The 24,766-nt window shown below is 41.2% G+C and overlaps 2 protein-coding genes and 1 non-coding gene across 3 annotated transcripts; 1 reads left to right on the top strand and 2 right to left on the bottom strand.

Moving 5' to 3' along the window:
* Positions 1-3,468: 3,468 nt before the first annotated feature.
* Positions 3,469-6,248, bottom strand: LOC143519159 (tripartite motif-containing protein 14-like). Its single transcript, XM_077012293.1, has 6 exons — positions 6,051-6,248; positions 5,782-5,877; positions 5,306-5,545; positions 5,152-5,177; positions 4,905-5,041; positions 3,469-4,678 (listed from the first exon to the last, which is right to left on the bottom strand). Exons 1-6 carry the CDS (start codon positions 6,246-6,248, stop codon positions 4,053-4,055), a joined length of 1,323 nt encoding a protein of 440 aa, XP_076868408.1. The 3' UTR covers positions 3,469-4,052.
* LOC143519158 (E3 ubiquitin-protein ligase TRIM34B-like) lies at positions 6,209-11,860 on the top strand. Its single transcript, XM_077012292.1, has 8 exons — positions 6,209-6,336; positions 6,603-6,788; positions 7,917-8,309; positions 8,736-8,831; positions 9,657-9,896; positions 10,117-10,142; positions 10,244-10,380; positions 10,520-11,860. The coding sequence occupies exons 3-8, from the start codon at positions 8,010-8,012 to the stop codon at positions 11,386-11,388; spliced, it is 1,668 nt and encodes a 555-aa protein (XP_076868407.1). The 5' UTR covers positions 6,209-6,336; positions 6,603-6,788; positions 7,917-8,009; the 3' UTR covers positions 11,389-11,860.
* An 854-nt stretch (positions 11,861-12,714) lies between these two features.
* LOC143519809 (U1 spliceosomal RNA) lies at positions 12,715-12,878 on the bottom strand. The gene has a single exon (XR_013132551.1). It is a non-coding gene; the product is annotated as a U1 spliceosomal RNA (small nuclear RNA).
* Positions 12,879-24,766: the final 11,888 nt, after the last annotated feature.

The following is a 24,766-nucleotide window of genomic DNA, read 5'->3' as shown; positions in this document are numbered from 1 at the left end:
GTCGCCCGTGTCAATCGCGTGGCTCGCCAGCCCCGTCCTCGAACAATCACGCTCGCTCACAGCGAACAGTCCCCTATAGCGATTCAGCAGCTCGCTGAGTAGCTCGCCCTGCGACGCGGACAGGCCCACGCTACATCTAAGCCACAACTCATGGACCGGGTCCCCCGGTGACGGAGACAGCATTTCTCGACTCACTGGCACAGCTGATGTAACGCACGAACGTGAGGCTGCATCATCTCCACAGCACACGTCAACTCTTCGCCCGTTTAGCGACAACTCCCCCTGTCTATAGTCGATAACAGCCCCGTTCTTCCCCAAGAAGTCATTACCGAGGATGCAGCGATCAAACACATCCCCGACCCAGAACTCATGCGCCACGGGTCCCTGCCCGAAGTCAAAGGAGACATTGGTGCGCCCTAGCAGCTCAAACCGCTCGCCGGTTACTGATATTAAATTCCCCCGGACCCACTCCACAGCATCGGGCCCCCCCGAGCAATCATTAATCAGTTCAGGCCTAATTAAGGAGACCGAAGACCCCGTGTCAATCAGAGCGGTAACAGAGATATCGCCAAACTTACATGAAATATGCCAGTCACGTTGTCCGGCGATTCTCGAAACAACGAAAGAGGGGTGGCCAGTGAGAACCGGAGTCGCCGCGCCCCTCACCGGGCGGCTCCTTGCTCGTTTCCCGAGCCGTTGCACTGGCTGGCTTTGTGGCCGTGAGCCCCGCAATTCCAGCAGACCAGTCGGTGGCTTGCTTGGCGGTCGTGTGGGCGTGTCTGACGGGGCATCCTGTTAAGGCAGTCACCGGTGAAGATTTGTTCTGCCCTGACGGCCTCGTCCACGGCAGCGTCGAGAGTGGTCGGGTTGTACAGGCGGACGTGTCTCCTCAGCTCAGCCGGCTCCACCGCGCCCAGAAAAAAATCTAGTTCTAACTGCCGTTGGGCCTCGCGTGGGAACAGGGGGTAGGCCAGGCGAACCAACAGTGCCAGCTCCGACGCCAACACTCTCAGGCCTTCTCCCCGAGCACGGCGACGTCCCGCCAAGAGCTGCTTCGCCGTCGACTCGTCCGGTTGCCGCCCGAACCTGCTCCTCAGTGCCGCTTTGAGTGGCGTCAGCGCGTTCCTGTCCTCCGCTGGGAGCCCGACTAGAACCCTGAGCGCAGGTCCCCGTAGCGCCAGGCACAGTTGAACCGCCGTCTCAGCGTCCGACCAGCTTTCGTAGTTGGCGACGGCATCGAGCTGAGCCTCGAACGCTGCCCAATCCGCTTCGCCGTCATAGCCAGGCAGGCTGAGCCGGCGTGTCGGGCCGGTCGTCGCTTCCGTTGCCGATGTACGCGTGGCGGCGGGAGGTAACGTCTCGTGGCGCGTCCCGGCGGGTGGTGGTAACATCTCGTCGCGCGTGTGGCGCGTCCCGGCGGGTGTCGTTCTGCGTCCGAGGGACGGTGGTACGATGTCGCTTGGCCCGTCAAGATGATGTCTGACCGATTTCCTGCCGTTCCGGGGCCGCAAGGGCTCATGGGTAATGGTGTCACCCTCCGGCACCCCCCATTGGCCCGACGCTACAATACTATATAGGCCTAACCTTGCTAGCAGGGTGATGGAAGCACTGCACACACATGGAACTGAGAAAGAAAAGACAAAACTAAGTGGCTATTTCAACATTTGATGATTCTGGAGTAGTAGAGGTTATATTTAGAATGTTTTGAGTACTTTGTGGTGACCAACAATATAGAAGCAGATTCAGTAGTGCTGACCTTCCTTATGACACTAGCTACACTTGAAGGAGCAGTACTCTCTAGAACCTCCACTGTTGTATCTCCACACGTCACTGCATTCTGCTATCTGTCTTCCAGTAGCGGCATGTATCAGATATAAAACCTTGATGCTTGTCTACAAAGCCAACAATGGACCAGCCCCTCTCTAAATGATGATCACGGTTAAAGCGTGATCAGTACCTTAATTTCTTTGAACCTCAAGTACAGCTTGGCTTGAAATTCCATGTTTAAGGTCTCATAGAAGACAAACTTCAAGAATATTCTCTGTCTTTGCTCTGAGATGGTGGAATGATTGACCCATCTGTTTGTAGAGTACTTAAATAAGCACTAACCCTGCAGAGTCAAACTCCAGCACTAATTGGTTGTGTTATTGTCATTGTACTTTCCATTGTTTCAAGGTTTCAAAGTTTATTTGTCATATACAAAGTCATACATGATATAATTAGTAGTGGAATGCTTAGGAACTGTCCACCCACGTGAAACAATAAGGATAGAAAAGTGGACCTGACAACCCATGGCCCAAGTAGGGAGAGGGGCCCAATTTGCTCATGTGCCTGCCTGTGGTAACATGATGGCGGAACATATGGCTCACCTGTGAGCATTTTTGCTGTTCTTACAGATGTTTGTTTATGTCCAAAAAGCATGATGTTAATAATTAATTAATTAATATAACTTTTCAAGTTTTTTCCATTATGTGACGGCCAGGGTGAGCGAATAAAATGGAAGCGATCACGCCAAGTCTCAGGGAAAATGGAAGGTTTAATTGAAAAGTGTGCAAACCAAAAACCCGTGACGTATCTGAAACAAATGGTATAATGACCAGCGGTCAACTGGTACAAAGACAAGACATATATAGGCAAACAAACGACCCTCAGGTGAGACGGATCATGGGCTCCGCCCACCTGAGGGACGCACACGACGTCACAAAACAACAACAACAACAGCCGCAACAACAGCTCCTTGTTTGAACAGAAGATAAAACATTCAGCAGAAATATACTTTACCTGCCACAATTATTACCGTAATTGTTTGCACATTGTTTTGTTCAGTATATTTGTATTGTATTGTATTTATATTGTATTATATTTTTATACATAGTGTCAGTATATTTTAACTGTGCAACAGTACAGCAAAAGACCTACGTCTCGCATATTGTGGTCACTTGCTCACCCCCAGCAGTATAAATGTATTAGGTAGGCTAGTTAACACTACATGTAGGTTAAGTTTATGGTAACATCATTAACCTAACATCATTAATAGCTGATGTAGATGGAGTTGCAGGATCAACTACCAGCAAGGTAGCTGATTCCAGCGCCGCAGTCATCTGGTTTGTGGTCTGCCGCAGTCATCTGGGTTGTGGTCTGCTATCCAGCACACCATACACTCACAAGTAATAATGCACTTTACACCTCCCAGCTACACTGTGTGAGAGCAGAACCTGTTTAGTTTGGTGGAAACACAACAGTTCCAAATTAGGTTTGCAAACCTGAACGGTTCCAGTCCCTTATTGGTAGAAAAAGGTTACCAGTCTGCTGGTTCTTTGGTGTTATGATTTTTTTTGTTCTGTGCATTACATTATTGTATTATGCTGGTTTTTTCTTAATGTCATTGATGTGTAAAATAGCATTGGACCTAAAGCAGAACCTGTGCACTAAAAAATCACTTTAACAACAATAACAACAGAACATTACTGCACTCTGAGTAGGTGTTTTATTATAGTTTCATTAACTTTTTCAAAGCAAAAAATATTTCCCTTAACAAGAATTCCTCAAGAACTCCCTTAACACTTTTGACCACAGATAAATATACATGATGGATTGATCATTGAACAACATTTTTAATAAAAATGAAACATTGAAAAATCTATTTTTTTTTTTTAATTATACATTTGTTTATATATACTATATTACTTGCACATTTACATATGAGTCTAGCTCATGTAACAATATAGAATACATTTTAAATAAATAAAGTTAAATATATATATAAATATATATTAATAACTAATATTTGCATTAAAACAGGGCCGGCGCCACGGGTGGGGGGGGAATAAGGGGGCGTCGCCCCCTCAGGCGAGGTGCCCCGCCCCCTCAATGTAAAAAATAAGACCTATTTATTTTACAACAATCGCTACATGGCGCCCCCTCGCCCGCTCAACAACTTACGTTCGCCACCGCGAAATTTTCTGATGCCCCCTCACTGTATATGTTCTGGCGCCGGCCCTGCATTAAAATCATACAATTCAATTTAAAAGACTACTGAATATTTCCTCCTCCTATAGACTTGCAACTTCTATACGCTCCCCGTCCTGCATGTCATACGTCCCAGAGTCTACTGACTCTTCTCCTGCGCTGTTATAATGCACACCTCTCGGAGTCAGACTATAGATCAGCAGTTGTGCAATGCTGTTTGCCTGGGCCCCAAGCCCAAAGGCAGGGCACACAGACCCCTTAAACCGGGTAATGAACATGTGCAATTTGTTGCCTGTTATGACATCATAGAAATTCAGCCTGCCCTTATCACAGTCCACAAACACACCCAGCCTCTGCACACTCGCCTCTTTCACCCTGCGTACTTCGTTGTCGTGAAGAGCAGTCAATTCTCCTTCATCTGATTCCAACACCCAGGATCTTTTATCCTTTCCCAGTTGACGGTTGACTCCGTTTTTACTCTTATCGTGCAAAACAACGCCGACAGACCAGTTCTTGCTGCCAGTTACGTCCACTTCCCAGTAGTGCTGTCCTTTGCTGAACCTTTGTGATGCCAGGATGTTGGCCGATAGTGCTCTGGTATCCTTTGTGTGCTTGGTCGACAACCCGCGAAGAGAAACCTGGGTTTTGTCCTCTGAGACTGTCAGTTCCTTGTGTTTGTTATCCTGATCAAAGGTGATGGCTGCTGAGACTGTTTCAGAGAAGAAATAATAAATCGTTTTTATTCATTTATTTACAAAGGGAGTTAGCCCGCTAATTCGAAATTCTCATTTACAATAGAACTTTTTATAAGTAACAGTAAGAGCTGAAACAAGAATAATTTTATATTTATACTTATATTTTATTTTTTATATATATATATAAAACCTTATATTATATATTATAAATAATGTGTAAATATTGGCTATGAAACTCACATTGCCATGGGCGAGGGAGAATCTCTTTGTTCTTGTTGAAGATTCTTTTGACAGATTCCTGCATTGCTCTTAGTCTTGTGCCATTCGACTTCACATGTTCATTGAGTGTGGAATAATATTCCTCCATATTCTCCAGGCTGGCATGAGAAGACAACATAGTTTTTTTTGTTCTAGCTATAAATTATGTATTTATAAAACAAATGTAACAACTACACTTGCTTGTATGTAATATAAGAACCGCTCTCACCTCATCTCCAGTTCTTTGATTCCAACCTGTGGAGACACAAAAACAGCATCTTAGACACGGCTTTGTACTACTGGCAAAATCCATTCGCAAACTACTAGGCTAATAATTCATAGATCGTAATTTTTCGTGTGATGAAGATACAGCTGTAATTTACCAGCAGACTGGCCGCACTTTCTATCTTCTTTCTCATCCTGAGCATCTTGATATTTTCCTGCATGGCCAACGATGTCTGCTGATACGTGTCTCCAGCCTCGGTGATGCGGGACAGACAATCTTCCAAAGATTCTTTCTCAGCCTCCAGTAACTGGAAAGCATTCTGCTGGTTCTTCTCCAATATTGTATAGAGTTCCGTGTATTTTTCAGTGATGTTTCTTTTGATTCTATCATACTTCGCCTGCAAGACCAAAGGTAAATGCATCACACATACATCACACATACAAAACAGACATACAGTAGTTGTACATTTTTAATAATGATTTTTCTGATAGTCAAACATATAGGCTAAGAATTACATTGATATAGTAAAAATATTCTCAGTTCAAATATTCTCAGTTCAATCAATTAAGATAAATATTATTTGTATTATGCATGGGTTTTCTACTGGTTTTCTAAAATGAACTTTGTTATTACCTCTAGTTCTTGTTCAGCTACTGAAACGCGAGCTTTAATATCTTGAAAGTTCGCCACGTTAGATGCCAGCTTCGTTGACTCGACTTTAATTTTTTCCTGCCGTGATGAAAAATTAATAAGTTGATGCAACCACAACCACAACAAAATCCAATTCATTTATACATATTTTGAATACTTGACATATTCTGCAATTAGGCTACCTCTAAAAGCTCAAAAGTAAAAAAATAAATAAACCAAAATAATAACATGGTATGTGTATTGCTACTTACCAAGCGATTTTTGACAGCATCCTGCAAAGTTTCATATTTGTGATCCCGGTGACTGCCGTTAATCAGGCAGTGGTCGCACAATGTCTCGTTGCAGTTTACGCAGTAGAGGATTATCGTGCTTACATGTCTGTATGCGTCGCATTTGTCTGAGGGTGTTCGCGACCTAATGGAAATTAGTGAAGAAGAGTGCGGACTCATTTTCCTACGCAGATGTGGATTTGAAAACACTTTGGAGTACGCCGATCTCCGCGTTTTAGACGCTTCTGCTGTCTGTGCTGTATGAATGGTGAGTAGCCTAGCGAGTTGTATATATACGGGAGACGCACCTCCTTCATTGAAATGAACGTTGACGTAAAATCATTAGAGAGTAGGAAGGGCATAGTTCCGGATCACTCTGGTTCACATAACCGGAAGACCCAGATTGTAGTTAAACTAAACTTACATAAAACTAATCTAAGTCTTTATTTAAATATGGCCATGAAAAACTGTTGAGAACTATTATTTTCCTATGAATTCATACTTCTAACATCAGTATGCTTTTCTGTTCCCAAGGTTTCATTCTCTTAACATTTTAGGGACGTCAACCTTGCTACAGTGTGAACAGACTACACCTTCTTAATTAGGGCTTAATTATGGCATTTGTACAATATGTCCTAAATGAAATGATACCGTGCATGGTGCAAGCATTTCATCTCAGACATACGTAAATCCTTAACGCCTGTTGCAGTACAGCAAGATGTAAGTATTGCACATTACACCCATGCAGTAGTAATGCCACAGTGTACTGAATATCCATTGATAGCCACAGTTCCAAATATAAATACAAATATGTAGGCAGTTTAGATTTATGCTTACATGTGCCTAAGGTTAAATCGTTTACTGGAAAAAAAATACTGGAAGAAAATAAATGTTCTGGTCTTCAGAAAAGCTAGATTGACAGCTCTCAATGTCTACTTTGCTGGTAACTGAATGACAGAAAGAAACTGTTCTATTAAAAGGGGTGTTTTCAGCAGTTTAGATCCAGCTTATGTTTGATCTCCTTGGCAAGTAAGGAGTCTCTGATCTAACACTAATATTTTATTACAAGTTGACAAGCTACCCATTTGTACCAACAAACCACTGATCATAGCTGAAATGAGAACGTGACATGGCACCAGTATGTCACCCATCTTCACGGAAGTCACCAACTGTATCTTTCTTCTGAAAATGAGAGTTCACACTCTGTAAATTTCTCAGCAACTCAAGTGATGCGCATTCTAAGTAAGTTTTTCAATTTGAGCCAGGGTTAGTGATAAGATCCAATCTGTTGCAGTTATGCAAACAGGTCAGCCTACCTGTGTATCATTTGTCTATCATTTTGCAGACTGTATGCTTGCATGCTTGCAGTACAAAAGTGTGTTTGTTTCTCTTTGCACCTTTGCAATGTTGGTGCCCATGCTGACATTTTTTGGAAATGTCATCATTAACTTATTGGTGCATTCATTACCGAAAAAGAAGCCTTAAAACGTTTTTCTCAAAAAACATTTTCGCTTGCAAAATTAACACTGCCATGTTTTTTTATGGATAAGTGATTATGGTACCATTATTTCAAAGGTGGAGATATATTTAGTGCTGGAGCAGTTGTTATGATACATCCAAGACAACTGTATTAGCGAGTCAAATAAAAAAAGTATATACTTTATGGAAAAACATGACCATAAAAACATGTGCAATAAAACACTTTTTAAATAAAAAAAACAACATTCTGCTTAAATGATAGATATAAATACATTTCAATTATTTATGCTCACAAGGAAATGCGCAAAGAAACCAGTTGTTAGGAGGAGGGGAATTCCTTCTTAGGGTTGGGCTCTGCATTGTTGACAGGTGAAGTTCACAAAAGACTCGAGGGAAAGAAAGCCGGAGTGAAATCGTTCTGGTCGGCGATAACAGTCACAGCTCAACTCCTCGCCACGCAACATGATGAGAGCCTCATCAACTGTTTCACGCTCCTCCGACTCCTTGCACTCATCGTCCTTCACCAACAGCAGCGTGGATGTCAGCCGACGTTCCTCCGCCACCTCATCCTCCAGCTGCTTCAGCTCTGGCAGTTTCTCCTCCAGCAACTCCTCCATCGGCAGCACCTTGTCCCACGAAGCAAGCGCTCCTGTCCTGTTCTGTAACGAATGTAAACGCTATGTTACCAACGCATGCCTTGCAGAGGGAAAACACAGACATCACACATTCGTAAAGCTACAAGATGTTGTCGAGAAACAAATTGTGAGTACTCTGTATTCTTTTGCTAAAAATGTTGTGTGAAATAAGGAAAAATGTAGAAAGAAATATAAATACCTGATTGGAAAGAAAGAAGATATATTTAATATATTAAATATATATATATTAAATATAATATAATGTATTTAATTGCTTCCTACTTATCACTATAAGTACAATGTGTAATGACAATAAAGGTTCATTTCATTTCATTTCACTATAACAATATATAAAAATAACTAGTGGCTGTATGTTTTGTATGTCAATCACACCAATAACATATAGATGAGACAATATATGTAACTTTACAATATGTATGTGTGTGTTTGTGTGTGTGTGTGTGTGTGTGTGTGTGTGTGTGTGTGTGTGTGTGTGTGTGTGTGTGTGTGTGTGTGTGTGTGTGTGATGTGCGTCCTTGCGTGCGTATTTCAGGAAGAACTGGAATCCAATTTGAAACACCTGAAAACCAGAACCAATAAACCTGGAAATGTAAAACAAGAGCTGTCCAGAGCAAAGAAGCAGTTTGATGTAAAACAGAACACTTCATCATCAGTACTACACAGCCTTCCCTTCACTCCTTCCCTTCACTCCTTCCCTTCACCCCTTCCCTTCACTCCTTCCCTTCACTCCTTCCCTTCACCCCTTCCCTTCACTCCTTCCCTTCACTCCTTCCCTTCACCCCTTCCCTTCACTCCTTCCCTTCACTCCTTCCCTTCACCCCTTCCCTTCACACCTTCCCTTCACTCCTTCCCTTCACTCCTTCCCTTCACACCTTCCCTTCACTCCTTCCCTTCACTCCTTCCCTTCACCCCTTCCCTTCACCCCTTCCCTTCACTCCTTCCCTTCACTCCTTCCCTTCACCCCTTCCCTTCACTCCTTCCCTTCACTCCTTCCCTTCACCCCTTCCCTTCACACCTTCCCTTTACTCCTTCCCTTCACACCTTCCCTTCACACCTTCCCTTCACTCCTTCCCTTCACTCCTTCCCTTCGCTCCTTTTCTTAACTCCTTCTTTTTACTCCTTCTCTTCACTCCTCTTAAATCCTTCCCTTCACACCTTCTCTTCACTCCTTCCCTTCATTCCTTCTCTTCACTCCTTCCCATCACACCTTCCATTCACTCCTTCTCTCCTTCTCTTCACTCCTTCCCTTCATGCCTTCCCTTCACTCCTTCTATTAACTCATTCCATTAACTCTTTCTCTTCACTCCTTCCCTTCACTCCTTCTCTTAATCTACTCCATGAACTATTAATTTCAAACTTAGTTTTCTTTCCATCCATCCATTTTTTAATTTTAAATCCAAAATATACTATTATACTATTAAATAAACACTTTTTCTTCCTACCATTCCCACAGAACACATATCAGAGTGCTAAAGACGTCATGACTTCCCAGTACAGAGAGCTCCAGGCTCTGGTGGATGAGAACCAACAGCAGGCTTTCCTGTTACTGCAGGCTGAGAAAGAATCTCAGGCAGAGGGTCTGTACCAGCTAGCTGAGGAGGCAGACACTTATGAGCAGAGATACTTCAGCATTATGGAGAAGATTCAAGATCTTGAGAGAAGACAGGAGTATGACTCTCTGGTCCTTCTGCTGGTGAGTACTGCTTTCTCAGTCTCCAAACCAGTATATTCTGGGCAGGGATGCAGAAGGAAGTTATTATTATAGGATTATCTTATCAGCACCAACAAGCTAAAACTATTAGAAATGTATTAGAAGTGAGTTTATATTTAACTGTCCTGTTATGGGATGCACTATTACAGGGATGGCAGCCAATAAGGGCAAGCGACTCAAATCATGTTTTTTTTCTTTATAGGATGAAACCGAGGCACAGTTAATAAGGTAGATGCTAAATTATTCATTAGCTAGAATGATTTAGATGCAATATATTTTTTAAATACATCAAAATGTTACATGCTTACACATTTTACTGTCCTTCTTAGCCTTGAGACTATGAACCAATTATACTCAAACGTGGAAAAAAGGATGACGGTGGATGGGATGAGGATGAACGCCCTGGAAAACTCTGTCACAAAGATCCTCCTGCAGAATGAGAAACTGCTGCCTCAGCCTTGGGAATGTAAGTGGCAGACGCAGGTTTATCATTACAATCAAACCCAAGTGATGGAAACATTGGATGTACTCCGCTACATGTAAAATGTAATAGTCAAATTATAATTACATAACTTCAGTTGTACCTGATTTTTTTTCTTCTGCAGTCCCTGAGGCCATTACCTTTGATCTGGATAACAAACACAAGGATCTGATAATCTCAGAGGACAAATGCCAGGTTTCCCTTCGCAGCATCCCAAAGAAGCTTTTAAAGGATTCCAAGCGTACCACGGCAAAATCAGCCAACATCCTGGCATCTCAGTGCTTCAGTACAGGACAGCACTACTGGGAGGTAGATGTCGCTGGCAGCCTGAACTGGTCAGTTGGTGTCGTGGAGAAAGACTGGCTTAAAAATGGAATGGGACGTCTTCTAGGCAGAGACAAGAGATCATGGGTTCTGGAATCAGATGAGGGAAATCTGACAGTGCTCCACCACAATGACATTAGCACTGTCCGTGAGGCCAGTGTGCAGAGGCTGGGTGTGTTTGTGGACTGTGATAAGGGCAGGGTTAAGTTCTTCGATGCTCTCACAGGGAAGCAGATACATGTGTTCCTTGCGAGGTTCAAGAGTGAGGTTGTTCCTGCTTTCTGCATCAGGGACATGGGTCACAGTAAAAACTCTAGCCTAGTTATTTGTAAGATTATCCCTAGTGGTGTGGCTGACTATGTAGGTAGTGACTTTGACTCTGATGAGATGCCAACTGTCACGCAGGACCCAGATTCTGTTAGTTTTGAGGGACCAGTTTCAGCTCACCGTGACTCTGATGAGATCTCAACTGACACACAGGACCCAGATTCTGTTAGTTTTGAGGGACCAGTTTTAGCTCACCGTGACTCTGATGAGATTTCAACTGACACACAGGACCCAGATTCTGTTAGTTTTGAGGGACCAGTTTTAGCTCACCGTGACTCTGATGAGATGCCAACTGACACACAGGACCCAGATTCTGTTAGTTTAGATTCTGTTGTGATATGAGATTCCTATTTCCTGGTTCTTCTGAACAATCTCCAGAAGACCAGGTGTTGACACAGGTGTTCATACAGGTGTTCACAAAAGTGATACACAAGTGTTTACAAAAGTGTTTACACAGGTGTTTAGCATCTCATGTTGTAGGATTAATATTCAGTTAAAGTTAAACCTTAATATTCAGTTAAAGTATACATTGTACTTATTTATGTATCTTATTTATGAATCTTATACAATATATACATGTATATATATTTATCTTATAAGTCATCCTTATTCATCGAAGCATCTATTAATTCATCTACTTCTTAAACACAACCAGTAAAACCAATTATTTTCTCAGATCAGTCATAACAAATATCTCCTCTCTGCAAAACATTATACACATTCTCATTGTTTAAATATGTGACTGCTAAACGCTCTTGTCATTTTTTCCTGTATAAATGACTTGCAATAGTACTAAATAAAAATATTGAAAAGACTTTCCTTTTTTGCCCACTTCTTTGCACCAAAATATTAAAAGCTTAGCTGATAAACTGAGGACATTTAATTAATTAATTAATTAATTAATTAATTTTTTGATTAATTAATTTCATTGTGCAACATCACAGTTGTTTATGGACTCTATTTCTGCTTACACTTCACCAATAACTTCACCAGATTGATTCATCAGATGCCCATCATCTGTTGTAAATGAGGGAAACAATATAGATGTGATTAAAGAAACAAAGGAAGGTGCTAAGACAAGGTCACAGAACACAGGCTTCTTGGCGGTGAAGAAGCATCTTAGACTGCCATTGCAAAGCATTGAATGACCTGTTTATATAGGTTTAAATAGCTGGCTGTTTGTAATGAGAGACATATGCAATTTTAAAAAATAATACATTATCTGCCACCCATGGTAAGTTAAATGTTTGACTTAAAGGTAAGTAATTTGTTTGGCCCTATTGACATGCCAAGTTGTCAGAGGCAGAAGTCATGAGAATACATGGGCACGGGGGTAAAAAAATGTGAAAATGTAAATGCGCCATATTTTGTCAATTGTGATTTTTTTTTCACCGCAATCGAAATTTGTCCTCTGCTTTTAACCCATCTGTGCAGTTAGAACACACACACACACACACACACACACACACTAGTGATTACTAGGGGGCTGTGGATCACATGTGCCCAGAGCGGTGGGCAGCCCTAGCCCTAGCCCGGGGAGCAGTTGGGGTTAGGTGCCTTGCTCAAGGACATCTCAGTCATGGCCTCAGGCCTGGGAATCGAACCCACGACCCTCCGGTCACAAGACCAGTTCCCTACCACCAGGCCATGACTGCCCCCAAAAAATATCAGGGGAGAGCGCGAACGCAGTCCCCCACTACTAGATGTTATGCAGTCGAGATTCCCGCATTTGGGGAATTCGCAAGAGTCAGCACAGCCTGAGTGCAATGGCTGAGCCTCACCTTGGGTGAACCACCTTCCTGATCATGGTCTCACCCCTGCCAGGTAAGTATGGGTATTGGTAGCGTCTGCCAGTGAGTCGGTTAGAGCATCAGAGCCGGTCTGATAGCAACAGCAGTGTTGAGCTGAAGTCCTCTGACCTCTGACCTTCCTTCACCAGGCCAGCAGCAAACTAGTCTGAGAGAGAGACGGCAGGTGAAGGGGAGGCATTATTTATTATCTTCTCATGACATGATGTATTAAGTAAAAGGAAATACCTGAATTATTGTCCTCTATAATAAGAAGGTCTGGTGGCTCTATGTTGTGGTTATTTTCATGTCCATCAGAACTCAATATGAATCAAACCTTCACATGTTTCTAATTTGTCACCAATCTGTAGTTGGCATGTAATGTGATTTTGGCTGAACATGTGCAAGTGTTTGGGCATATATGGAAAGTCAAATTGCTTTATTTTTAGCTCTTTGTGTCATGTCTCCTGATTTTCTAAATCAGCCTTTTTGCTTGAAATTAAGGATCTTTAATTAACAATTTGTTCAATGAACAATTTATTATATTCAGCGATGTGTGTCCTGCTTCTTACATAAAGCTACATAGGCTAACTACACATAACTGGCAAAATGTGTGTAAAGCACACTGTACAAAGAATTACGCATGAACCTCTAGATCCACCCTTATTTAGTAATGGGAAGATGTTCTATTGTTTTATTAAAGGTATCTAATGTTGCTAGGTGTGACCTACTCTGTAACTTTGTAGCAACCACAACAATCATCGGGCTTATGAGTCCAGAGGAACCTTGAATTGACTAACGTTTTGTACATTCTGTTCTATAAAGTGGACTGGCTATGTGGCAGGACTAACTCTTTCAGAATGACCATAACCATGACCTCACCTGCTCAGGTGCTTCAGGTTCAATTAATCTTGGAAGCATCTTTTGGAGTGATTAGCTACAATGTAACACCTCCTCTACATTTGGTAGTGTGCTCATTGCCCTAGTTTCTATTCTTCAATCCATGGCTGTACATGACGAACCTTTCACAAAACTTTCCCACAACTAAGAACTAATAGTCAAAGTCAAAGTCAAATTTATTTATATAGCCTAGCGCTTTTCACAACACAAGTTGTCACAAAGCATCTTTACAATCGTATGGGTCCAGATCTCTAATGAGCAAGCCAAGGCAACAGTGGCCAGGAAAAACTCCCTATAGGGTGGGGATTAGAAAGAAACCTCGGGAGGACCAAGACTCAAAAGGGAACCCATCCTCCATTGGGCAGCCCATTAGCACAAGTCCATGGTCGCAGGGTGGTAATATAAGATTCCTTATTGGCAGAACTATCACTCCAGACTAATAATATGGCACATATTTTTTACTATAGTAATACACCCACCTGTCAACATTGACCAAAGTCTGGCACAAGTAGATGTTAACACACCTGTCACATTAACAGTAGTTGGCTAGCCAACTATTTCAATCAACTGCTTAGCTGGTTTTTTGTTCATGATGTGAAATGAATGAATTGAAACAGTAGTGATTGACGTCATTATGACATCATTATGTAATTCATGGTCTGCATTTTACATAGTTGGATTTCCATTCACCTCATTTTAGAGAAATGTTTAAAACTGCAAAAAAGAAAATCTGAATGGAAGGCCCATACTTTTAGCTGAGGTTAAATGGTTTGCTGATCAGTAAAGACAATATGAGTGAAATTTCACGAAACCAAGAATGATGATATCTCGAGTGAGGAATGTAAGATGAAATTGAAAGAGAAAAAAACGAAAGAGGAAAATGCAAGTCTCCTAATGAAACGCACGTCTACTACTGAAATGCTGGTCTTCTACTGAAACACAAGTCTCCTACTGAATCTTATGAATGAAAGTAATGAAATAATACTGAACATGAAACTACAACACACTAACTACAACAAAAGAAGCCTGTGTAACATACAGAGACAACGTCCTAAGAACAGAAACACACATAACATATATTTAAGGTATAACAGAAAAAACATAATAAACCCCTGGTGGTGTAACTACTGATGGTCAACAAGTAACGTTGTGTATGTTTGTGTGTGTCACCACTCAGTCTGGCTTGCATCTCTTTACCCTCCAACATCTTGATCTGGAGAGGTCTGAGAGATTTAATAGTGTGATTTGTAGTTTCTCATGGGACTGTGGCACAGGCTGAATTCTCTCCTATACAGTTGGCCTTCTGAGATGTTCATGGGGGGGACCTTTGACACAGTTTAGGCCCCCCTCAGTTCTGAAAAATCATTTGAATTTATTTACTGTTATTTAAATAAATTGCATCAAAAATATGTTTGGTGTGAAATAGCCTTAAAGGGAACCCCGGCTGGTAACACTTTTAAGCCTTAATATGCTGTAATTAATCTAAATTATTAAGACATGTTTTAAAAAAATCACAAAAGCAGCAGATTTATTTACAAATCAATGCTTTTATTCGAAATATTTGACATATGGGCGCAGCCATGTTTTCTGACGCGCAATGCCTGCTGGGTAAATTATGTCAAATGGTTGCAGCCCGCTAAACTTGACTGCGGTTGGAAGGAGTTAATGTTAGTTAGCTGAGCTACCTTAAAGAAAACCATGCCACACTGTGTTGCCGTTGGATGTTATTTCTAGTCGAAAGGCAGTGGGAAGACCACTGGCGTAGGGGAGGGGCACGCAAGGCACGCACTGCGGGGGGGCCCCGAACACAGGTGGGCCCCGCCTTAGGACGAGTTTGTTGTTTAGTCATCCTCCTGGGTGATGTTAATGTTTTCCCCCACGCTTAAGCCTGGTTTATACTTGAGGGTCCGCGCGGCGAAAATGACCTAATCGCTGTGGCTCCGCCTGTGCGCGAGGGACTCGCACGCTGTCGCGGCGCGAGGTCGCGGCGCGAGGTCGTGCACCTCTCGAATTTTGTAGCTTCAGCGCGACGGACAAAGGTGCGAGGTGCAGCAAAGGCACCACATACGACTGAGGGAGCTTCAAAACTACTGACGCTGTCTGTTCTCTTCTTCCTAAAGATGAGCGCAGGTCAGTGGCGTTGTAACGAGTGTTGATAAGAGTTTATCCACTTTTTACCTAGAAAACAACAGTTGCATACATAACGGAGCTCGTAGTGTGCTCCAAACGTGACAAAGTCCTGAAGCACATCACGCCTTATGTTTATATCGAAGTTTGTGGCAGGGCAGGGCCATCTTGGTTGACTTTGTGTTGGAACTTCCGGTGCTACGGATACGCTGATAACGATTACAAGCAAAACGACAACAAACACAAAATGACTAGCATAATATGTTCAGTTAGAGCAGAGGTGGCCAACCCGTCAGAGACCAAGAGGGGTGGCGAGTGTAAATTATTAGCGGGGGGGATATAAAATGGACACAAATTAAGTATTAAGTAAAAAAACGAACACAAACTTCGATATAAACATAAGGCGTGATGTGCTTCAGGACTTTGTCACGTTTGGAGCACACTACGAGCTCTGTTATGTACGCAACTGTTTTTTTCTAGGTAAAAAGTGGATAAACTCCGTTATCAACACTCGTTACAACGCCACTGACCTGCACTCACTTTTAGGAAGAAAATAACAGACAGTGTCAGTAGTTTTTAAACCTCCCTCAGTCGTGTGCGGTGCCTTTGCTGCACCTCGTATGTGGTTTATTCCAACCGTGTGACAGAAGAACCGCGTCTCACCAACGAGACTCCAATCACAATAGCACAGACACTTCATACCGCTAGTCTCCAGTTTTCCACTACGCCGGTTTAAAAAGTATTAGCGGCTCGCTGGGCTTGTAAACAAACCGCGCAGCACGAAGATGTAGCAGTGCTTGACCAACAGTGTTATGAACACAGCTCGAAAAGATCTGAGTGTTGTGGGGCACCTTATAACTTATATCCACCGCCTTCCAAAGAAGAGGACCTGCATCTAAGGCTGAAGGCGCTAAATTTAAAACATCCACCCAAACGTCCATGCGTCTGCTCTTACCAACACCAGATCATCCTTATCCCGAGAAATGGCTCGGTTATGAAGCTCCGATGAAGCAAACGCGTCGGGTGCTTGTGAGGCTATCAGATAAGTAACTTTTATAATCAGTGGCCACATCTTTTCCTTGCATTCATTTTGTAATTTAAAGTAATTAAGTAAAGAAGTAAATAGACAAGAATGCCTATTTTATGAAAAAAATCATTAAAATGTAGTAGTGTACACTAATGCAAAAATAGCTGACCGGAAGTTCTAACACAAAGGCGGAAGAAACACACACTTGAAAGTGGGCGTGGCGAAATAATAGTGAATAAACCAGGCCGCGCTTCAGCACGATGAACAAAGTCATGTTTGCAGGGTTCATACACCTTAACAAGGTGGAATTAAAGCATTTGTACATCACTTTCAAGGTCCATTTCAATATTTCCCAGCACGTTAAACTTAGTTAAATATTTATACATATACTCGAAATTATTCGCTTTTTAACAAATTATTTAATGGTTGTTTATTTTCAAAACGCCCAATCTTAACGTCTTCACGTTCTCTCATGTTTCGTCCTGGAATTTCAAGAGGCTCGTATTTCTTAACGTATGGTTTCGGACAACACTGCAAAGCCATATTTACACTGCAGTGACGCCCGCGACGCTCGCGAAAGTATAAACGCCTACTGTTCGCGCAGGGTCGCACTTCAGTCCCCTGTTCGCACTTCAGTCCCGATGCGTTTCAATCATTCAGTAGACCCCGACTGGTGAGAGAGTTGACGGATGCAGTCTTACTATTGGAATTTAGTCACTACTAGACATGTATAAAAGAAAGCCCTTTGACCTTATATGCGACTTCAATCTTCAATAAGAGCTCGCTATTACACGTTATCAGCATAGAAATACCGGTAAGACAAAAGTTACGGCCAGTCACTGCAACCATTGTCAGCAGTTATAAAAATGGCGACCTATGTGCAGCTGGATTTTACAGAAAATCTAATAAATCTGCTACTTTTTGTGATTTTTTACAACGTGTCTTAATAATTTAGAGTAATTACACAATATTAAGGCTTACATATGTTATCAGCCGGGGTTCCCTTTAAAGCTTATGTTCTGCTGGACTCTAGAACCTTCCATTGCTTTGAGCTGAAATCTAGAATCTAGAACCCTCCATTGCTTTGAGCTGAAATCTAGAACCCTCCAATGCTTTGTGCTGGAAGCCTTTCAGGTTGGTGAGGTTTACGGAACATGTGATCATAGTGGCAAAGAAAGCATGGTTAGAATAATTCATATTATCTATCATCTTGTGTTTTATCTCAGGTCTTCCAGTTAAATCTTCAGATCTTCTAATTAAAGGAATCTGAAATCCAATAAGTGACCATGGCTGTAAGAGGTGCTATATCAAACAAAAAAACAAATACATAGTGAGTTTTCCATTCACCTCATTTTAGGGAAATGCTTAAAATTTCTAAAAAAATATATGAATGGAAAAACTCTTGGCTGAGGTGAAATGGTTTGAGAGAAATGATGATTTAAATTTTTCATACGGCAGGAACGTAAGTCATGCAGAACTATTCTCATTCAGCGGAACTCTGCCTGCCCAGTAAGAATATGTGGGCTGAATGTGTCACATGCCATGCAGCCATAGGCTAGTCTGTCCACTGTGAGTGTAGGCCTACTGTCAAATCCCCACTTCTAGCTTTGAGAAGTGGAATGAAATGGGATCCCATACGAGGGCAAATTTACGTCAGATCTATAAGATTTAATTAAATTTCATTTCCTTATATTTCCTTACGATCATTGATTATTAATGTTAGTAATGTTGTTTGTCTGTAGAGGAAGTCTTTGTTGAATTACAAGTCATTCTGATTGTTATCAGTATCTTCACTATAAAAATAGTTACAAGGAAGTTCATTTCTGGATTGATCTTCTTAAGAAGGAGGAAGCTGGAAGACTTTTCTTCTACCGAGTTATAAAAAGATTTTTTGTCTTTCACTGCCTTCAGAGCGTAAATTTTTTTTTATTTTTGTAAACTGTTTTGTAAATTATTATGTAATGTAATAATTGGGATGTAATTATAATTATATTGTTGTTAAGTCATAACTGTATAACTGCTACTACATGATTTTTCTAAGCTGCAGTGTACTTGGGTAAGATACGTAGAGATATTAAATATTTTAATGAAGTACACAAAGTTTCCAAAGAAACAGGACCTGTCATGCAGGGGTCCTTCATCTGCAGGGCAAGCAAAATGCTTCTGAATTAGCTCCGCACTACATTGTTAACTCATACAAATCACAGTGTATTACAGAACGCACTGTGCAAATAAAACTGGACTCAACCTCTCAGACAGCTACTTATTATTAAAATACTATAATATGAAAATGATAAAAACTGGAATTGCAAAAGTAAAAAAAAAGCTATCATACCGCAACATGACTGAGTTTAAGTTAAGCTTAACTTTCCCCTCCATGTCACCATTTGGCTGGGCACAAGTCTTGGGTTCAAAGGAGACTGTTAGCAGATGTGCCTAGCCTAATTCCTCTGCCGTTAAATCATCTCTTAGTGTGGGAGTTTGCATGAATGCTTTTGAATGCTGAGAATGAAAATTGTTCAATAAGGTTCTCATGGAAACACGTCAGTATCGTGCAGAGTGCAGTGAAAGCCCACAAATACTTTCACTTGGTCATTTCAGGTTAAGTTTGAGTACATGCAATGAATATCTTTTGTGATACACACATTCCCACACACACTTCATCACTTCCGAGTTGCATGTAGTGAATCTGTAGTAATACACTACAGCAGGGTTTTTCAAACTCCCCCCCGTCAACGTTTCAAACCCCCCCCCCCCCCCCCAAAAAAAAAAAACTTACGTGCGTCTTTTATTGTTATGATAACTGTTGCATTCCTACATTGATTAAACAGAAGACCGTGTGCTGACAGGAAGAGACGTTGCCCTAAAGTTATGGCTAAATATTCTCACTGAGATAATCAGAGTCTTTAAATGAAGATGTTGGTTAAATTAGTTTGTTTGGAACGTCTTTACATTTTTTCATGTATCGACTATGAGACAACAGAATCCGAACTGCGGTGGTGTTTGAACACACAGAGTCCGTACTAAACAACTCGCCATGTTATTTGATTGACAAGTCAGTACCGTCACTCCTTGTCACTCCCAGTGCATCATGTCATGTGTCAACAAGGCTTCGGACTTAGTGACGTTACTGAAGGGAGAGTTTAGTGCTGAAAGATGTGTGTGTTGATGCTAATGATACTCATGTTCCCGCACCAACATCAGAAACTCTGCCAAAGGTTCCGCCATGACAGAATCTAAAAGAAGACATGCAGAACATATGGTTTATATAATATATACATTTCAATTTCAACTGCGCAGAAAAAATATAGTTGTTTTCAGTGTTGTATAAAGTATTAGAGACTCATACTTGAGTAAAAGTACAAGTACTGTACTCGATCAAAAAATTGACTTGAGTAGAAGTTGAAATGTTCTTTAAAAACTTTACTTAAGTAGAAGTACAGAAGTATTCAGCATTTCTTGTACTTAAGTATTGCAAGTAATTTTTTCTAAAATTTATTACTCAAGTACTGAAAGTAAAAAGTACAAGTATTGTGTTTTGAATCAATTAAAGAAAGCCGTCAAAGTTTGATTATCAATTGTTTTTATATATCACTTACAAATCAAATATATCAAAAACCACAAATACAAGTGTTCTGTACAAACAAGTAGCAACTTAAAAAACTGGGCTTAACACTTCGTACACAAAAAACAGATAACCTATGTCCCGCTACGTCGTAGGTTTGACGCAGAAGTACAAGTTCGCCTTAATTTAGCTGAGAAAATTAGGTGTATTTTGGACGTAAAATCTGTCTGTCGGATTCCAAGTGTGAGCCTACTGCCTTGCGTTTACCCTCAATAAATGCCCTTACCTTACCCTACACTATAAAAATGGGCACATGATTAGTCAGCATGAGAGACCACCAGATTTTGCCATAAGTTTAATCCTATAACTCAGCAAGAACTTGAAATATGAGTAACATATAAGCTATATAAGTCCATAAGTACATATAAGTCCATCCACTGTGCCATTGACTGCAGCAAACAATTGCAACAATTGGTATGTCTGGGATTGCTCCTGCTCATATGTCGATTCCTCGTGTGGTTGTTCATTTAGTCCATGTGCATAAGTCTATTATTCTTGGTGTGCTTATTTCTGTGTTGACCTCATCTTCTATTTCTAGATGTCTTCTCCTTAATTCTCTGTCTGTGTCTATGCCTCTATGTCACCCTGTTCCCTCAGAACTGATTTCAATGTCTCTGTCAGCCTCTTTTGTTACGCCTGCCCCGTCCATTTTCTCTTCTTTAGTATCTTCAGTTCGCCCTAGTCATGTCCAGTGTTTGGATACACAATGTCTCATTAAACCCACCCGGTTTAAGTCTATGTCTAGGCGTATTTCCTCTCCGAGGTCACATGTCCCTGGTTTTCCCGGTCTTGTAACCTTAAATCCGGTTAGTTTATGTCACAGTCTCGTTTTGGTTCTTGTCCCAGGTCCTTGTCTGTCTCCCTCTATTCAGTCTAAGATAGTTCCCATTTCGCAGTCTGGTTTTTGTTCTTATTTTTCTACCCCGGCCTTTTGTTCTGTGCCTGGTCCAGTAATATATTCTCCGGTCACTAGGTTGTGGTCAGTTTAGTGTTGGTTTTTTTTCTCTCTCTCTCTTTTCTATTCTAGTTTGTTCTATTCTGTTCTATTCTAGAATCCCCCCCCCATAACGCATTGTCCTGCCCCCCTTCCCCCCCTCAATCATTTTCAATCTCCTTTTGTTTTAGTGTTTTTTCTTTCTCCACCTAGATCCAGCCCCGTGTGTTAGGTGTATCACCTGTGCCTCATTTCCTCATTTATCTTCCTATTTAAATCTTTAGTTTGAACACTGTCTTTGCTGGTCATTGTTTGTGTTCTCTACATGATTCAGGTTGTATTATTATTCTCACTCCCTCGTCCCTAGCCGATTGTGGTCTTAGTTTTTTTGGTTTCTTATGTGTCCTTGTTTAAGATGTTTTCTGTCGTCTAGTTGTTTAAGTTGTTCTGTTATTGTTGTCGGTCATGGGTTTAAATGTATAGCATGTTTGTGTGTTTGGTTCACTATGCTCAATTAGTTTATGATTACTAGTTAAAGCTGCGAGACCACCAGATTTTGCAAGAAGTTTAATTAGAACAAATGACAATCAGAATTATTTTAGGTATGTGGTGTAGCTATTAATCCTATAACTCAGCAAGAACTTGAAATATGAGTAACATATAAGCTAATATTTGTCACAGTATGGACGCCCCCATCGCCAGGAGCAGTGTTTGTGTTGTCCTGTCGTGTCCCCGCCCCTCAGGAGGTTGTCTTTGGTGCGTTCACCACCTCAGGGCTGTTTGTCTTTATGTATATATGTTGAGGGTTTCATCCAGCACATTGCTGTGTATTGTTTAATGTCACAGGTTTTTGTTTGAGCACAATTCATATTATTAAATTCATGTTGCACGAGACATTTTTCACTTCCTTCTACGCCCATGACAATATTTATGTTTAGGTTGGTCTAAATGTAAAGAGTACAATTACAGAGTGCATAGTTAACCCCATTTTTATCAACATATAAAAACACACAGCTCAAGGTGCTGCCTGTGTGGGTGTAAAACTGGTCTTATGGAAGTACTTCTGCAGAAACAAGGAAATATTGTCACATTTCAGTTTGTTGGCTCCATAGACAGTATATAGTCTAGAACTTGGATCTTGGTGCATTCACTGTATTAAGTATTTTTTTATTTATAGTACTACACTGGGAGAGTTCTATCATGATATCTTTCCATGGTGTTCTCTGTGATGATAAAGGAATCATTGTGTGATATCAGACTCCTTTTGACACCACTTCCTTGTGATGTCAGACATCACATGGCTTTAAAAGTAGCCTTGCCATGTGCTTTTGATTCTCATGAATGGTGAGTTTCCTGTCTGTCTCTCCCTTCCAAGCAGTCAGACCCTTATCAATGTGCCTTTTATTTTTGTTCTGTGCTCCCCTTCATCTGTGACTGACTAATCTTGTTCTGCTGTACCTCTTTTCCCTTTCCTGTGTAGCATCCCCTTGTCTTTAGCTAACGCTGACTTGGCTTTAGCTGTCAAGTCCAGCTCCGCCCCCACCTGTCAAGTGTACCTTTTGTTTATATAGCCATGTGCATGCTGTCAGTGTAGTCCCTCCTCATTATTTGTAACCCCGCCCCCTTGTCAGTGAAATCATGTGTTGCTTGTTTATATCGGTGTATACAGTAAATGCCCTGTGTTTGGTGGTTTGGGTTGTGGGTTATTGGGATGGTCTTCTGAGTGGCAATGGAGCAGGTTTTCATATGATTTATGTATTTCATGTCCTTGTTTCTCTTTGTCTTCTGTAGTTTGTGATATAGCTGCCATGTCTTCACATTGTGGTTTTTTTTCTCTGTCCGACTGCTCACTTAAAACGACTATGGACCATTTCTGTGATTCTGATTTTGGATTTGCAAATAATAAATCTCGCTCCTCTCAGTGTTTGTGTCCGCCTCCTCTTGCCTCGACACCTCCAGCATTAAATTAACTAGCACTGACTTGGCTTTAGCTAGCACTGACTTTTCTTACATGCACTGTGTTCTTTGCTTCTCTGTGTGCTCTTTTCCTGCATGCTCTTAGTGTCCGTGTTTCTGACCCTTTTTTGCAGCTTTCTACCCTTGCTGGCATGTCCATTCCATACATTTATCCTATGTTGCACTTGTATGCTGCACATAAAACACTCACACATACACATACATCACAGTCATTTGTGCTGTATGTCTTGGGTACACTTTCTGCTCTTCTTTGCAGTGGTCATTTGAGCTGGTTGTTTTTATTTACATTTTTTCCCTGCCCTTCTGTCTTTTCCCTTTTTATTTTCTCTCCCCCTCTTTTCTTTTCCCCCTCTTTTCTATATCCTCCTATGGTCCACCTAACCCCAGTTATTGTTATCACTATTGCACTATATTATACAGAATTGTTATCATTGTTATCAGAATTGTTAAGATCTGTACATAAAAGCAAAGGGGGGGGTGGTTGGAGGTGGGCCACAAAAATATCTGAGGACTCAAACTCTCAGACAGCTACTTATTATTAAAATACTATAATATGAAAATGATAAAAACTGGAATTGCAAAAGTAAAAAAAAAGCTATCATACCGCAACATGACTGAGTTTAAGTTAAGCTTAAGTTTCCCCTCCATGTCATCATTTGGCTGGGCACAAGTCTTGGGTTCAAAGGAGGCTGTTAGCAGATGTGCCTAGCCTAATTCCTCTTCCGTTAAATCATCTCTTAGTGTGGGAGTTTGCATGAATGCTTTTGAATGCTGAGAATGAAAATTGTTCAATAAGGTTCCCATGGAAACACGTCAGTATCGTGCCGAGTGCAGTGAAAGCCCATAAATACTTTTACTTGGTCATTTCAGGTGAAGTTTGACTACATGCAATAAATATCTTCTGTGATACACACATTCCCACACACACTTAATCACTTCGGAGTTGCATGTAGTGAAACTGCAGTAATACACTTCAGAAAGAATATTTAGCCATACTGCAGTAATACACCACAGAGAGACAATTTAGCCATCATTCTGTAGCACTCAATATAAGAACATTTAGAGGCTATTCTGTAGTAATGAAGTAAAAAAATGTTATTAAATGATTATGAATCTACTTTACATTTCTTAAATTAGCAATTATTGTTTGCTTCAAATAGGTTAAAAATACATTGCTTAAACTCAAACACACAAGACCAAACAGCAGGTGTTATCAAAAAGTTCAGCTTCCTCCACTTGTAGGGAGTTTTTCCTTGCCACTGTTGCCTTTGGCTTGCTCATTAGGGATCTGGGCCCATACCATTGTAAAGCTGCTTTGTGACAACATGTGTTGTGAAAAGCGC

This window comes from Brachyhypopomus gauderio, chromosome 7 (genome assembly GCF_052324685.1).
Source record: "Brachyhypopomus gauderio isolate BG-103 chromosome 7, BGAUD_0.2, whole genome shotgun sequence".
In the NCBI taxonomy this organism is placed as follows: Eukaryota; Metazoa; Chordata; class Actinopteri; order Gymnotiformes; family Hypopomidae; genus Brachyhypopomus; species Brachyhypopomus gauderio.
This window is presented reverse-complemented; position numbering and strand designations above follow the sequence as displayed.

What these genes read in the sequence shown, in the direction of transcription:
- LOC143519158 (XM_077012292.1), top strand. Translation starts at nt 8,010, where the DNA reads ATGATGAGAGCCTCATCAACTGTTTCACGCTCCTCCGACTCCTTGCAC. An exon ending in ATGTTGTCGAGAAACAAATT is followed by an intron (nt 8,310 to 8,735) that starts GTGAGTACTCTG and finishes TGCGTATTTCAG; the next exon opens with GAAGAACTGGAATCCAATTT. An exon ending in GCTGCCTCAGCCTTGGGAAT is followed by an intron (nt 10,381 to 10,519) that starts GTAAGTGGCAGA and finishes TTTCTTCTGCAG; the next exon opens with TCCCTGAGGCCATTACCTTT.
- LOC143519159 (XM_077012293.1), bottom strand. Translation starts at nt 6,248, where the DNA reads ATGAGTCCGCACTCTTCTTCACTAATTTCCATTAGGTCGCGAACACCC. An exon ending in ATGCTGTCAAAAATCGCTTG is followed by an intron (nt 5,878 to 6,050) that starts GTAAGTAGCAAT and finishes TCATCACGGCAG; the next exon opens with GAAAAAATTAAAGTCGAGTC. An exon ending in ATCAAAGAACTGGAGATGAG is followed by an intron (nt 5,042 to 5,151) that starts GTGAGAGCGGTT and finishes TTCTCATGCCAG; the next exon opens with CCTGGAGAATATGGAGGAAT.